We start from the raw sequence: 17738 nt of genomic DNA on the forward strand, positions 1-17738 counted from the left end.
TATATTAGTGAAGAGCTTAATTGAGTAATTGGCCGAGTATTTAATGAGCAGGTGCTAAATTACAAATGTAGTTGGTGTAAGCAACTTGAGACATATGCATTCCAGGAAAAACAGGAAGTATATTTCCCATTTTTAAATTATTTATGACGTAGAGAACAGCATTTCAACTTAAAATGATTTGAAATTATGAGTTCATCAAGAATTAAATATGGCGAATTTAATCATGTATTAATTATAACGATAAATTAGTGATAAAAGTTGCATATCGTTTTGAACTTTGCAAAAAAATAATAATAATATCCTTTCTACACGCTAAGTAAAATACCAAAAAAGTGGATTTTATTTTAAACGCCCTTGTTTTCTCCTACTTATCAAAATGTTAATAGCTTTTTTCACTTAGAAATACATTTCAATAAATATATATTCTGTTAATTGAAGATCTAACTTACATTCTAAATAGTCTGTTATAAATTTGACAAGTATACAAAAAATAAGGCCTGATTATTGAAGTCCAGTAAAACATAATGTAGCAGTAATTCCTGGTATACAAATTTATTCATGCTTTTAGTAATTTTCAAGTTTTCCAAATTCTAAGGTAATTTATAATCATCAATTTGAAGAGAGTTTTAGAAAAAAGCTGCTTCTTTCATTTTGTTATTGGAGTATCGAGAAGGAAAGTTAATGCTTCAGAAAAAAAACCTCGTAATATATTTGGTTATTTTCTATTGTAAGGCTTGTTTGCAGTTCAGTGAGGGATCTTTGATATAATTTAGTGGACAAAAATTTTTAGAGTTGTTTTTTCACACTAAAATCCGTTAAATAGGATAAATTATTTTTGAAAGTGTTCTTTTTTCTATTTTTCTTTTGTTATTCATTTTGGCGAAGAAAAAAAAAACAAATATTATTTAAAATAATTTATTCCAGAGAAGATTTAAACTTAAGCGAGTAGTTCCGGATTTTTAATATAATCATCTCAGTGTTGTAAAATTTAAATAATTGAATTTATACCAATACTGGTTTAGAAATAATTTTCATTACAAGTTTGTATAATAAGTAGTGTTGGATTGTCTTAAGACTGATGTCCATACAAGTTTAGACTCCTGAACACCATTTGATGTAGAGTCAAGTAAATAGTTCAATTATTGGAGTATCGACAAGGAAGGTTAATGCTTCAGAAAAAAAACATCCTAATATATTTGGTTATTTTCTATTGTAAGGCTTGTTTGCAGTTCAGTGAGGGATCCTTGTCTTTGATATAATTTAGTGAACAAAAAATGCTGGTATGTCAGGTTTTTTTTATTTAAATATAGGTACTTAATAGCCTTAGATAAATGTGAAGCGTACTATTTTTTACTACCAATATCTAGAATAATTTCTTCCATATCAAACATCCAGTTTTTATATGGCAGACTTCCATTTTCTTAAATAATTATTTGAGAAATTAATCCTTTCTCGGAAGGATTTTTCTATTGTAAATCTTAAAAAAAGAAAGTCATTTATTTATTCTTTTATGTTTATGTTCTTCTCTCCCTCCTTACTTGTCACAGCTGATTATAGTTGACCTAATGAAACGTCATGCCAGCTAAGCTGTTCTCCTTCAAATCATTTTTCAAATTATAAAGGTTGCCAGGTTGAGATTCAGTTTTTTTTTTTAACATGCCCAAAATATAGACAATTTTCAAAACAACTGGTTTGCCTCAAACACGAATAATAGCCTGTCTGGTAATATTGGAATCTATTTTGACATTTCAAAATCCCTTAGCTTTTTATTAAGTTACACGTAAATACAGGATGGTATTTTATTGTAACTGTTTTTTATACCAAAGAATAATTGAAACTGTTAAAAAATCAAGTTAGTAATTAAGAAAATTGAAAAAATAATGTTTTTTGGATCATCCATGAAGTTTTGACCTTGAAACTATATTTATATATTTTTTCAACCCATCCTTTCTTTTGGAATCCCCTTGTGCTGGAATAAAAATTATAAGTCAATATTCTTTGTCTCTAGAATTCAATGACTGATCCTTAAAAATATTGACAATTTAATATTTAATTTGAGAGCTCTAAAAAATATAGAAATATGAGCGTCTATTTCTGTTTTTCTATGAAAAGACTATACATGTAAAATATATGTAAATTCACTCTAAATACTGAGTATTGAAAACTGATTAATCACGGTAGAAAATCATTAAACACCACTTGAGCATTTGAAAAATAAGAAAACTTTTTTTACATGTTACATTAATGACTAAAGAGATCAAATTAGTTTGAAATAAATTTATTTAGCATTAAAAATAAATAAGTCAACTAATAAATATTATCAGAATGAAGCTTAAGCGTGGTAGACGGGAGCAGGGTGGTAGACGGGAGCTGGCTTGTAGGGAGCTGGAGCAGCATGGTAGACGGGAGCAGGCTTGTAAGGAGATGGTGCAGGGTGGTATGGCTCGTATTTGGCCTCTCCAGAGTAGGTAACGTCAGCAACATAGCCAGAGTAAGCATCAGCAACGTTGTAGGACACGGTTTGGATGCGACCGTCGGGAAGTGCAACAGAGTACTTTCCTTGGGTGGAGTATCCATCCCGGGCCTCATCAGCTCCAAAGTTGAGTCCAGCATATTCATCACTGACAGCATATTGGTATTGGTAGACGGCGGGATCTTCCTTGTAGGAAGGAGCTGGGTGATAAGGAGTGGGTTTGTAGGCTGGAGCAGGATGATAAGGAGCAGGAGCTGGATGGTAAGGAGCTGGTCTGTAGGGATCAGCGGGAGCAGACATGGCAACAGCCAAAAGAGCAGATAAGGCAATGAAGGACTGTCAAGAAAAATAAAGTATGGTCAATTTATTATTCAAATTTGAGGATTTGGTTTCCCATTGTTACTTACTTTCATGTTGATTGAATTAGAGTTAAAAAACTAATGTTTTTAGTCTTGATACTTTGAGTATTTATACGCATTTTTTTAAGAAGAAAAATAGAACCACAAACAATTTTTTTTTTTGTAGGGCGTGTAGTGCAACAGGGCAACACTACGATATGTTGACGCAGTTATTTTGTGGGAGAAAAATTCACTTCCTCTCCATAGTTATCTTAGTCGATATTCTATGTCAAATTGTTAATTACTAACAATAAATACCTTTTTGAGAAACTAATCAATGAAACAACTATCTCATAATAACAATTATATCATACTCATTTTTATGATATAATAGTTTCTTCCTTTTACGAGTAGAAGTATTTACTCATAAAGTGGAAATGAACATATATTGAGCTGATTTTAGAACTACATACATCAACATGCAGTTGCATTATAATTGAAAATTTTCTCCTAAAATAACAAAAAAATCACGCCAATTAAGTTTTCATTCTTTTTTTAAGTTAGAAAAATGTATATTAGACTATTTCAAAATAGAAAAACAGAATAAAAAATTTATATTTTATTTCTATTTATGCAAATCTACGATAATGTAGATAAATAAAAATACTGTGATGTTGATATTGACAGAGTTAGTCGAGATTAAATATTAAGGAATTGTGAAATATGTAGACGACATTTCAGAGATATTGAACAATTACAAGAGTTGAATAATGATTGGTGCTACAGCTGACTAAATTAATTCATACATGACTGATAAGATTGCAGTTTTATCAGTTATTTTGACCAATCCAATACTTATCATCAAAATTGGGTATATATGTAGACTCATAAAATACATATAGTGAAGGAATAATTGGCACCGTCAGAAAAAGAAAACAGTTTACACAAACATTCGAATTGTAATAGTTTGGTATGTTAAAAACATAGATGCCTCTTCAAATATTTTTATTTTTAAAATCTTAATTTTTTAATTAATAATTAATTACTATAATTATATGAATTTAGAAATTTCAATAGGTTAATAACATATTTTTGAGCAGATTATTTAATGAAGTATATTGCTATTTTAAAATTCAAATTTTTATTTTGCATTTTAAAATATTAAAGATGTATTTAGGAGATTATTCTGACATTTCTAAAAATGACTTAATTTACTATAACAAGTATATACATTGTTTAGAGAAAAAAATATTTATAATCTGAAGTGCAATGCAAAATATTTGAAGATAAAAATAACATATATACAACTTGTCGGGCGCATTTATCCTTTGATATAGTTAAAGAATATTTAGTAACAAATAATAATATGATATACATAATTCCTTACAAGTCACATTTTCCTCTTTAACTCACAAACTAAGATGAAATTTACATATAATTTTGATAGCTGTCTTTGGAGGGTTGTTACTAACTGTAAATGAGCTGAATTTAAAAAAAATAGCACCATCTACTCGCGAAGCCCGGACTTTTCAGTCCATGTACTAGAGGTAATTTTCATGTTTTTCCAGGTAAAACAAATTAGGGGCACATTTTTGTTGACTAGTGTGATTGACTTCCTTATAGATGTAGTTAAACTGACTTTATGAGGCATAAGCGTTGTTTACTTTCATTAGTTTGTAAACAAATTGAGAAACTTTGACTTAGGGTTGAGACAGGAAAAGATCACATCTTCTTTTATAAGGCACTTTATTTTTTTTTGATATTTTGGCCTTATCATTCAGTCCAATAATCGACTCCAAGTGTCTCTTCCGGCCCCTCCTGAATTCTCCACAAGAGACAAACTCATCCCAGTAAATCCTTATTATAAAAGGTTGCTATGATTGAATTTCAGCTTTAGCTTATTTTTGTTATAGCCTAAACTACAGAATATCAGACCACCTAGCAGACTCTATATAATTTTTTACTTTATTCATACCCTATTCTTGAACATAGAGTTCATTAATTCAATCAAAAATACAATCATTTTTCTTTGCTTTATGATTTTACTCGTACTGGACTTGACTCAATAGTCAAAAACTCAAATTTGATCAAACTCGGTAGTTAAAGCTTAAATTCAAGACAATGATTGACGGGCATATAGGATTGATGCGCGTCAAAAATACATGCAAAAAACATGAATGACTGAAAATATCTTAACCCTGCGTGACAAACAGGAATAATTTATTAATGGAGATAAAAATACATGCGTAACCTGTAATAATATTGATAAATACATTAAAAAATTTATTGGAAGATTTATTATTAAATTAATGGAACATAGATTTATAAGTACATGGAAGACTTATTTCATAGTCTATTCCTTATGTAACCATATGCATGGTTTCGTGCACCGTTGAAGGTGTAAGCAACTTGAGACATACGCATTCCAGGAAAAACAGGAAGTATATTTCCCATTTTTAAATTATTTATGACGTAGAAAACAGCAATTCAAGCTAAAATGATTTGAAATTATGAGGTCATCAAGAATTAAATATGGCGAATTTAATTATGTTTTAATTATAACAATAAATTAGTGATAAAAAGTTGCGTATCGTTTTGAACTTTGCAGAAAAATAAAATTAATACTGATATCCTTTCTACACGCTAAGTAAAATACCAAAAAAGGGGATTTTACTTTAAACGCCCTTGTTCTTTCCTACTTATCAAGATGTTAATAGTTGTTCACACATAGAAATACATTTCAATAAATATATATTCTGTTAATTGAAGACCTAACTTACATTCTAAATGATCTGTTGTAAATTTGACAAATATACAGAAAATAAGGGCCGATTATTGAAGTACAGTAAAACATAATGTAGCAGTAATTCCTGTTAGACCCTTTCCAATAAAAATTACTGCCTAACACTGATAATTAATAATATATTAATTGATAGTTGAATACCTATTCAAAAACGGAACTATTATTTTCAAAGTTAAAAATGATCTATTCTTTCCAATGCAAAATGATGCAGGTCCCATAATACTTCTTTCAACAGTATTAATTATTGGCCTATTAATCACAAAACCGTGATTACAGCACTGATATGTGAATTCATGCAGACAATTAGCATTCTCTAAATTTCCTTTAACAATTTGTTCGTATGCTAATGATATACCATTGTAAATTATTAAAAATTACAATATAATTTACATCATTGTTCATAGATAAACTTTTACTAGAAATATAGTTAAAATAAGGTTATCATTAAATTAATATCATTAATATCAAAGACCTTACATTAAGATATGAATTTATGAGCTAAAGTTAGGATGTCATTATTTATCCCTAGTGAATGTTTTCATTCTTCTTTTTTTGTTCATTATTGTATAGTTCGTCGTGGTGTTAACTTCTGTCTCTGAAGTAAGCCTTTTTGCCTATCTTCGGTGTAAATTGTTTTTAAACTTCATTATAAAATTAATATATATGAATTTAAGTATAATTACAATATTTTCCATGCATTATTGCTATTCTAAATGTAGAAGGGCCTATTTTTAAAGGAGTAATTCATTTTCTTTTCCAAAATCAATTAGCCAGCAACTGATATTAACTTAACCGCCTACTCCTTTTTTTTAAAATGAAATCTTTAATTACGACTAACTTTATCCGAAAAATAATTTCTAAATTATATTTAAAACATAATAAAAATAATTGAATACACTTTTACATAATAAAAACGTAACATGTGTATCTAAACATCTAGTGGGGGGCGTTTAACAACCTTAAGCAAGAGTCCAAAGCATAAGCATTTTGAGAAGAAAGTGTAGAACAATAAAATGCCAAATCTACTTGGAGTTAATTTATTTTAACTCTTCATGTAAAGACTGTGATAAACTATTGAACAAAGATATCCATGCTTTTAGTAATTTTCAAGCTTTCCAAATTCTAAGGTAATTTATCAATTTGAAGAGAGTTTTAGAATAAAGCTGCTTCTTTCATTCTATTATTGGAGTATCGACAAGGAAAGTTAATGCATCAGAAAAAAAAAACCCTCGTAATATATTTTGTTACTTTCAATTGTAAGGCTCCTTTTTTTAGGAAAAATGACCCATTAAAAAGTTATTTATTATTAAACCCAAGTAATAACATCTCCAATGGAGCTGCATAGCTCAGTGGATATCACATTCAGAAGAAGCTATTATACGAACGTTTGCAGGGGGTGGGATTGAGGGGATGTACCCCCAAAAAAAAAAAAATAAGGAATTTTTACTTGTTACTATAATTTGTTTTGGCCGGGATGAAAAAAATTTACGCAAAAATAGGGGTAAAAAGTTTTCATTTCTTAAAAATAAAGTCATTCTAGTAAATTAAGTGGCAAGGCAACATAAAATTTAATATGTAAAATTTTTTTGGAAAAAATTTAATTTTTTTTTTTAATTGCTATGGAATTTTGAAACTGTTTTAAAAATAAATAATTTTTCAATTTTTTATCCCAAGAAAAAAAGAAAAATCTACTTTAACTGAAATTGGCGTTGTAGATAGAGTTGTTTTTCAAACTAAAATCTGTTTAAAATGATAAATTATTTTTGAAATGGTTATTTTTTTTCTTTTGTTATTCATTTTGGTGAATAAAATAACAAATATTTCATTCATCATAAATTATTTAAAATATTGTATGTCAGACAAGATTTAAACTTACACAAGTATTTACTAAATATTTAATACAATCATCTCAGTGTTGTAAAATTTAAATAATCAAATTTTTACCAATATTTATTTAAAAATCATTTTCATTACAAGTTTGTATAATAAGTAGTGTTGGATTGTCTTAAGACTGATGTCCATACAAGTTTAGACTCCTAAACACCATTTGATGTAGCTTCAAGTAAATAGTTCAGCTGCTTGCTTTTGTAGTTCAGTGTCATTGATATAATTTAGTGAACAAAAAATGCCGGTCTGTCAGTTTCTTTTTGAAATATAGGTACTTAATAGCCTAAGATAGATGTGGAGTGTACTATTTTTTACTACCAATATGTACAATAATTTCTTCCATATCAAACATCTAGTTTTTATATGCCAGACTTTGATTTTTTCTTGAATAACTATTTGATAAATTAGTCATTTCTCCGAAATATTTTTTTATTGTAAATCTTAGAACAGAAAAATCATTTATTTATCCGCTACCAAATATATTATATAATATTAAGGAAACAATTGTATCATTAAATTGTGCATAATTTGCTTCGAAGAATAAGATATGAACCATTTGAAACATAATACATTTAATAACACTACATTTTGGTAAATTAGTCAACTTGACTATGATCAAAAAAATAATTTTGGTAATTCAACCGGTTAGCTACTTTTTTAAGGTGAAATAAAAAATGTCAATTTGGTCATTAAGCGTTTTTACATTTGAAAAGGGGAACTTTTCTCAATATACATCTTTAAATCTGTCCATTCTGGTAACCCCTGTTACATTCTGGCATGGGAGTCATGATTTATATATACTTGGACTATGAAAAGCTCAAATCTTTACTAGAGGAGTCCTAAAATTGTGATAGATAAATTATGGTTACTTTCATCAAAAACTGTTGAAAACTTCACATCCCTTATATCACTAAGAAACATTCGACAGACGTTGAAGGGTATCACAGTGAAACTGCAAAGAGAGATTTGTATATTTTTTCTGTCTAGTGAAAAATCAACAATTCATTGGATGAACTGAGCAAGATGATAAGTGGGATGGATGAATTATTTGATTCGAGGTACTCGGGCATTCTTCAGTTCATTGAGAGGGTTGAAGGAGAAGAATAAGCACCAAGAAGGACTTCATTAAGAAATATTGGGCCTACACTCCTGCTTTAAGCCCAAAAGAATAGGCCGAAATCACCATTTTATTCTACTTTTGGATAGAGTCATTTGAAAAATGTGTACCAGGTTCTCCAAGCCATGAAATGTTGTCATAGTGAGTCTTTTTGAACTGTTGGGCGACCTTATTACCAAAAGGAACAACAGTAATCTTCTAGATCTCATCCAATAGTTGTGTATCTGCACAAAAAATTTGTCAAGATTCGAAAGTTTGGAAGTGGAGCTTCAGATGTGAAAAATAAGGTGGAAAAGCTCATTCGATACGCCAATTTATCTCTTATCTACTCTGAACAAGTGTGATAGTGATACCTTACTAAAAACTGCACTCTACTGCATCCTACCAGTTACAACCTGTGATGCAGAAATAAGCTTTTATATTCTTAGGAGGATCAAGTCTGTTCTGAGATCGATCAAGAAGGACTACAGTCTGACAGCACTATCCCTAATAAACTTTAATAAATTTGTAGTAAAAGTATGTAACATACCGTTGTGTTGTGTTACTGTTTTACTTTTCTCCCGAAGAGAAGATTGAGTCTTTAAGTTTATTGGTTAAATAAAGATTGGTGAAGTAGGGGCAAAAGAAACAATTTCAAGTTTAGTGTTTTGAAATTTATGCTCTGAGTAAAATATAAAATTTACGTCTCCACTAAAAGAATATACCCCCCCCCCCACCCAAAAAAGAAAAAAAAATCTTGCGTACGTCCCTGCCTTGCCTTGCTGATACGTTAGAGTTTTTTAAATATTGAGGCATAAAAGTATTCATATTTTACTCTTAATGTATCTAATTTTTTTATATTCATGCTATTTAGCCAATGTTTACAACCCTATTCATTTTAATGCTATCCTTCACTAATAGATACAACTCCGTCTGAAAGATATTTTCTACTAAAAAATTGAATATAACTTAGATGAAAATTCAGCCTACACTCTCAGCAAAATATTTAATAGTTTTGTAGCAAATTATTCGTAATTTAAAAAGTTCACAGAAATTTACATTGTTTTAGTTTTTCTTCATGTTGTTCTTCATGTTATTCTTTTATTTTATTTATGCGTTGTTGTTTTTTTGTTTTCTTCAAATATGTTAGAATAAAGAAATTGTATTCTTTTCATTTTTGTAATCTGTTTGTGTACAATGTTGGGATTTTTTGTTCGGAAAAGTAATCTTAAACTAATATGTTTATTTAAATTTATTTGTATAATATGCAACTTTTCGAGGAAGTATTATTTACAAAAAAGTTAAAAAAATATATAAATTAGAGTCGAACAGATTCACCAGGCATCTTAAAAAAATCAACCAAAAATCAACATGGTAACCCTGAATAATGTTTTGGAGGGGAATAGATTAGATTGACAAGTCAATAGATTTGCTACAAGCAGCTGGGAGAAGGCGGAGAAGGAAATCAAAAAAAGACACGGGAAAGAATGATTCCATGTCGATCTTCAATTATACTCGGAGTCCAACACAGGGTTACACTCATCCTTTTATGAGTACACAGAAACGTCCATTCAAGTTTTGAATATAATTGAACAATTTAGGAAAGGAAGTTCACTGCTCAGAAATTAAATAATAATGAGAACAGAATAGGAAAATAAAAAGGGTTTGGCAACCCCATAAAAACAGGCAATGACTCAATCAAGTCGGTTTTATTATTGCAAAGCAGGCTTCAAAGAAAGTTGATTTTGTCAAATGTGTTAAAATAATTGAATTTTGTATACGAAGCAATGTCATACGAATAAAATATATATGAAACTCTTTAAAAGTTAAGAATAATATATATTTGACCATTTTTAGCAAATTAGAGAGGGAAATAAATAATGACACCTGTTATCTATGAAGTGTTGTGTCTGTCTTTATTTAATTAGTCTAGTCCTGACATAGAATCCGTTCTATCAGGCCTTGGATTTTTTTTTCTTTAAAATGTTGATAGTTTATTGAACCTTTTGAATCGATGGGACACTGGTTTTCCATAATTTGATTTATTCCTCATTGAATTATTTTTCATGATATTTAAGATTTTTTTTAAATATTAGAAAAGAGTTAAAGTAAATCTCTAAAATTTTTAATAAAAATTGTATACTTTATGTTCGTGGTATATAAGTCTTCAAACAATTTAATTTTTGGAACTTGATAAAATAACATTCTTTCATATGCCTTTTATGTGCGGATAGTTTAAACTTTTTTTAGTAATTGACTATTTATCAATTATAAAGAATAAATGTTGTCAGTTTTGGCCTGTTTTGATGATAAATGCAAAAGTTATGGCTGCTTAAAATCGTTGGGACACTGCTTTCTCTTTGGGTTTGACATGTATATTTTTCTCATTTTTATCAGATTGAAAAAATTGTTCAGGATTAGACTCGTATCTTTATTTTTTTCTGTTCTTTTATAATTTAGAATATTCACATTAAAGTACACTTTATTAGTGAACAGATTAGCAACTAAAACATATACAAACATAAAAAAAACTCCAACAATTAAATATATTGATATTAAGAATACTTTATTATCGATAGCAAGTTGTAATGGAACAAAAACAAAAAACAAGGTATCTTAATATTTTTATCAGCACTAATATTGACCAAAGGGTATCATTTTAGATCAAGTAGACATTGCTGATGAAGAGGACATTGACAATTTATTAAATAACTATGATATAGGTTACTATAGGTGATGAAGAGAATACCACATAAATGAATGCATAAGAGGCTTAATTGATAACTGAAGCCCATATTCACGTCATTATAAGTGATACTTCGAAATCTTCACTCTGATGATAATCTCATTGATGATAAGAGTGACGGAGCATATAAAATAAGACCACTAATAGTCTATCAGAAAGAAACGTTCACAAAATTATTGTCCTATGATTGTAAAGATCAACAAGAAAGGCAGAGGGTGTCGATCTCATGAATCAAAGAAGATATACCTTCTACATATAGCATGTGTAAATAGCTATATCGTTTATAACTTTAAATATCCAACTGAATCATTGCTTCTGGACTACCAAGTTGTAATCGCCAAGAAAATTATATTATTCAGGGTAATCTAATCGTCTAAGTCAGCGTTTTTCAATGTGGGCAATACCGCCACCTGGGGGCTTTACATTGATCTAAGGGAAGGTATTGCAAATAGGGAGGATTGGGGGGTGGGGTGGAGGGGGGAGCAAAAACAACAACAACTGGTGATTACATATTATTACATAAAACACAGAAATTGATCTTCAAAATTAATAAAATGTTACGATAAAGTAGCATCTATGAATATAATGCATATTATTCGGTTGATAGGATATAAGTAAGTTGTACCAAGACTGCATTAATGTTCTTCATTATTGATTCCTTTATATTTTAACATATACTCAGTATACTATTTCTTTCAAATAAAAATAGAATACTTATAAAATATACTTATACTTTAGTTAAAAACTAAACTAAAACCCAAATTCTCTACCCTAAAACTTCAAGCAAGTACTAAAAAGATATCTAGTATTTATGAAATTGTATTAAGATATTTTTTGCCTCTATAACCTTTTATTTCTTTAATTATATAAGCCAAAAGTCCTTGAGAGTCATGAAACCTATGATAGGGTTTGGGATTTGACCCCTATTTCACTGCCATAATTGGGAAAATATCAAGTTTTGAATTTTTATGAGTAATAAATATTTTATAAGCCAAAATTATATGAAGAATTCAAATCTAAAGTCAGAAATAAAAAAAATATACAAATGGTTTCTGAGATATTCTCATTTTTGTAAAGGTATATCTAATTTAAAAGAGAAATACAAATATTTCTTCAGTATTTTCAAATTCAATAAATGAACTAATTAGTCAAAAACCAGTAGTAGCTCTGTATTAAATTGGACCTCGATTTAGTCCATATCAAGTAGTTGCTAAATTGTGTAGTATCTCGCGTTCTAAAACATGGCCATTTTGTTCAGAAACCAAGTTTCTGTTCTCCGTTAAAAAAAAAATCTGAAATAGACTCAGATCGACTATCATTTTCATGATAAAGTATATCCTGGGCATACCATATAAACTTTTCACAAATATCTGTCATTCTGTATTTTTTTTCCACGACCTCGCGTAATGCAAATCTAGCATTAAGTTTTAAATGCATAATCGTAAAATAAAATAAAAATCAGAAATATTACACCTGCTAACACAAAACTAAACACATCAGCTTAAAGGATATTTTTTCAAGTAAAAACCATTACTTTTCAAGTATAACGCTCCTAACGTTTTATGTGTAAAATTATCGAGTAGGGGTTATATATAGTTTTTTTAAAGCTTATTGAATTACCAATAAAATTATAGATAAATCAAGCCTATAGCCCTTTCATATTAGTTGATATGGCTACCTGAAGCAAGGTTTTTATAGATAAGTTCGAATTTTTTATTACTCTTTGTCACTTGAGACATATTTTTTTAAACAGCCATTGTACAAAAAGAAAGGAAAAAACAACTAAACAGACAGTTATCTCTTAATTTTCTGGCCACTATCTTTCATGTTAAGGGTATTTTAAAAGTACATTGTAGATTTTTCATGCTAAATCAATCATTTTTGGGCAAAATTGGTCAGAAATTCAAATTTCTTGCCTAAATGACTCGAAATAAAGGAAGGAAACTAAAAAAATCATAATTTACTTACATTACAGTAGAATTATCTCCGTTTAGCAAAATGTACATTAAGGAAAATTATCCTACGGCAAATGTATGTTAGTAAAATTGTACCCCGCTCATATGTTCTTTTTTAAATTTTTTTTATCTTATGGTCTTAAAAATATTCAATAGATATGGGCTTTTAAACTTAGTGGAATAAAATGTATTATATTCCAAAAAATTCGTCGAAATTTGACTAGACTCTCATTTCCACATCAATAACAAACTTCATTTTTATTAAATCATGTTCAAAATTTGTAAATTGACTAACTAAAGGATGTCAATTCCAAAAGTGTACTCTGGATTTACGCCTTTCAGTAATTTATAACACCAATTTGAAAACCAATCTCAGGTATGTAGCGGAGTGACAAAGCAATTCAAATATAATTTTTTCTATGGTGTAGCTTAGTTTATTTACTTTACAAAATTGTAACTTTCATTTTTCATTTTGCTTCACCACATGTGGAAAATTACCTTGAAAATTTGTATTGTAAAGTTCTACAAGTTATTATTTGAGGAGCTAAATCTCTGTATGAATGCTTTTTAGAGACATACGAATTACAATTTTGATTAATTATGTCTACATATATCTTAACACGAATGTTGAACATCATTCAATCAAAAATCAGCATGTAATTGATGTTAAATTTTAGAGTGTTTTGTTAAGGAAAATTGAATTTTGCTAACTTGAGCACGTCTTTAACTTCATTTGATCACTCAACCTTCCCCCACCCAAAAAAAAAAAATACTAATACTAATCTGGTAATCACACCAACTACTATTTATCTAACTATGAAAAACGCAGATATACATTTGTGTTTTTACAAAACTTCTTCCTAAAAATAATATAGAATAAACATCCAAATATTAAAAGGAGAATTTTAGATATTATTCAAAATATGCCTATAAAATTGATGTCTCACACTCACATTTTTTTTAAATTTACAAAAGATGCTTTGTAAAATTAAAAACCTTTTTTGCAAAAAAAGGATCGATGAAAAATAATAAAAAACACTTATTTATTTTAGTATATAAATGATGAATTTAAAAACTTCATATGAAACCTAGTTCTATGCAATGGATCACTTGGGTCGGGGGTTTATGAAGATTGCAGCTACCTGTGATTCGCAATGTGAACTTTTTTTTTTTTAGGAGCGTGAGGACTTAGAGGGAGACATAGCTATGATTGGGGAGTAGGGTTCTAATTAAACATGGGGTGATATATTGTATTGAAATCTGGAAACGGATACATTAGGCAAAATATCCAAATATCAGTATTGCATTGGTATCGGAGAAAATACTTAAAATTTACTCTGATCTTGGAAAAAAGTAAAAATATTTCTGTAGAAAGAGCAATCCTTCCAGTGTCTGGGCCTGAGCCTCAAACTACACTCCTGATGGCACCCTTCCATCAATTCCTTTAAGTGTCAGCTTTGTGATATTGCCTTTAATACATGGTCAGAAAACTGGACGTTCGGATAATTTTTTTTACAGAAAACGACAATGTAATGATAAGTTATGATACTACAAAGCAACAGTATGGTCATTACAATAGCCTACGTTTCATCAATGTATATATATGTACTTATATAAGACAAGAGATCAACCAAATGTGATAATCTTATTTCTTTGGAAACGGATATTCAATAAAGGTTAACTTATTACTTTATTTATTTATCAAAAAGAATAAATTATGAAATAATCATGACTAGAGATGAAATTTGTGTAAAAGAGCTAGGATAAGGTGGGACCGAGACATATGGTATTAGAGAATTAAGACCCTTCTTAATGTCAAAAGTTAATAATTAAAAAAACTCTAAATATAAAAAAATAATCATATTTTTTAAGAAAAAAAAGCATCATTCATTGAAATATAATGTTTATCCCATTATTAAAGTAGACTGCTTGAGCATATTCATTTTCACGAAAGGTAATTAAAAAAGAATTAAAAAGATTTATGCACATATTTTTATATATTGAAAGGATATGTGTGTTGTTTTAATTTTTATCTACGTTTTGTAGAAACATATCGTACCTTATATGACTTATAAACTTTCATGACATTTAAATCGATTAGGTACTAGCACCTATAAGAAAAAGAAAAGAAAACACAAGTCGTAACGGTATCAAATGAAGACATGTGTAGGCAGAAATTACTACGAAAATCCATCCTAAATTATACTTTGAATCCGACAGGGATTTAAGATGTAAATAACTATATCATATAACTAGTGATGTAAATTATGTTATTGTTTTTATTAGCTGGCCCACAATTTTGAATCGGTAATCTGAAGAATACATTTTCTTCTCATCTGTTATCATTATTATTTAATTTCTGAGTAGTAGACTTCTTTTCCTGCTATATTCTAATTTAATCAAAACCTGATTTACGATTGGCGTGCGTGCTCTTCAAAGACAGAGAGTTACGCTGAGGATTTGTTGTGGAGTTATAATTGTAAGTCCTTGTTGCACTCTGAGTAGAATTAAGGATCCAAAATCGGAGGTATTCTTGCCTATGTTCTTTGTTATTTCCTTCTCCTTATCACAGTTGAAAATGGTGCGAGTTGCTTAGATTTTCCTTTTTTTTTTTACATGCCCAAAAATACACGATTTTCATCACTACATATTATGTACATATTTTAATAGAGTGTTCCTTGAGGGGCGATTTATGAACAAAAGTATAAATAAATGAGAAGTCATTTAACTATATCCATATGTTTGCAATTTGAATGTATCCACATTATTCTCGTTGAGTAATTAGACCATGATTTATATTCTTCATAATTTATAATATTTTTCATTATAGGTAAGTATGCTTGTACAATATTCGTATCATTACCAATCATACAAATTATTGCAATTCCGCCTTTAAATACAAATTATGGGTTATTAAACCATTACATTAAATTCTACTATTGATACAATCATCAAAAAGTTATACTACATTTGATATTCAATAACTTTTGCATACTTACATGACATCAATATATAAATATGAGTAAAGTTGTATAAAAATAAGAATTAGAACAAGTGCGATAACTTTTGTATTTGCAAATTGAATTTATTTTGCAAAGCTACCATTATTATTATTGTATTCTTGAAGACAGAAACATTTAAGTATAAAGTTATAACAATTGGGAGTCCATTGCAAATAGTGAATGACTTTTCCATGCTCAACTTTATTAAGGTTCTCAAAAAGTTTAAGTAGTAAGACAGTTATACTTTTGTATTTATTTTACTTTTATACACAATTAAATTTCAAATTGACCCCTTGGCCTCCACCATGGGCTCAAACCTAGGCTTGAAGGCCTTGCAGGTCTTCTTCACGTATTCCCTCAGACACGTTAGACCAGTCCTTTGGCACGGGAGACTTTAGGGTATCCCATTCAAATTAAATGTTGCACAGGCCTTCCTCTCGATGACACCCACATATCACAGTTAAAAAAAAAAATACAGTCCCGTGAAGACTAGGGATAAAAATTCGCCAAATTGTCACACACCACTTTTGAGTTTGTTTATTTTTTTCCTCTGTGGCTTCCATGTTTCCCCTCAGAGACTTTGTTGTTGTTCATGAGCTTTTTAATCATAGTATTGAGATCCTTAGATGAGGAGACCGTGCAAGAATTGTCGTCATAACTCATCACCACTTCAAAAAGTGCTGAAACAAGATTTATTTTGGCCTCCATCTCAGTTGTCCTTGGTCTGATGAAGAAATTGGTTTTACAAGAAATGTCTTGTTTTTATTTATTCACCAGTTGATATTTGTGAAAAAAAATTAGTAAATTATTTAGTACGTAAATTAAATCCTTCCAAAGTTTCATTCACGATTTTTCTTGAACACTCTGTAGAAACAATGAACGTTTACTCAGGAGTTATAAGTATGGTCCTTTTTCGAACTTACAGTAGAATTAAGGATCAACATCGGAGTAATTTTTGTCTATATGCCCTTCCTATGTATTTACAGAGTGCGATTTACAAGACGACTGCTTGCAGATGATCTAATATAATTTTCATGACTGCTAGACTGCTCTATTACTAAAAATTCTTCAAATTGTCTGAATTATCACATAAACTTTGGTTTTTTTCAATTTTACATACAGGCAAGTCATACATTATACAGGCCCAGATATATGGAATGCTTTTATCTGAACTTTAAATTTTACAGATCACACAGTCTTTATTGTCAATAAATTCTTTTCTACTGGTAAGTTATGTCCAAAAAACTCTTTGTATTTTACATACTAAAGAAAACAAGTGACATTTTTCTGTTAAATAATTATTATTTCTTTTGTGCAAAAACCAAACTTTTTATAATATTCTCCTTCAAGATTCCCGAAAGTAATAACTGCTTCGATACTCCTGAACAGAAGTTAATAAAAGCTTCATGATACTTCCTTTAGAAACCTTCTTCTAGGA

At 29.2% G+C, this 17738-nt stretch overlaps 1 protein-coding gene across 1 annotated transcript; it reads right to left on the reverse strand.

Moving 5' to 3' along the window:
- Window positions 1-2262: 2262 nt before the first annotated feature.
- Window positions 2263-2920, reverse strand: LOC121123475 (cuticle protein 8). The gene is made up of 2 exons (XM_040718597.2): window positions 2881-2920; window positions 2263-2809 (listed from the first exon to the last, which is right to left on the reverse strand). The coding sequence occupies exons 1-2, from the start codon at window positions 2884-2886 to the stop codon at window positions 2333-2335; spliced, it is 483 nt and encodes a 160-aa protein (XP_040574531.1). The 5' UTR covers window positions 2887-2920; the 3' UTR covers window positions 2263-2332.
- Window positions 2921-17738: the final 14818 nt, after the last annotated feature.

Source organism: Lepeophtheirus salmonis, unplaced genomic scaffold (genome assembly GCF_016086655.4).
Source record: "Lepeophtheirus salmonis unplaced genomic scaffold, UVic_Lsal_1.4 unplaced_contig_9351_pilon, whole genome shotgun sequence".
Lineage (NCBI taxonomy): Eukaryota > Metazoa > Arthropoda > Copepoda > Siphonostomatoida > Caligidae > Lepeophtheirus > Lepeophtheirus salmonis.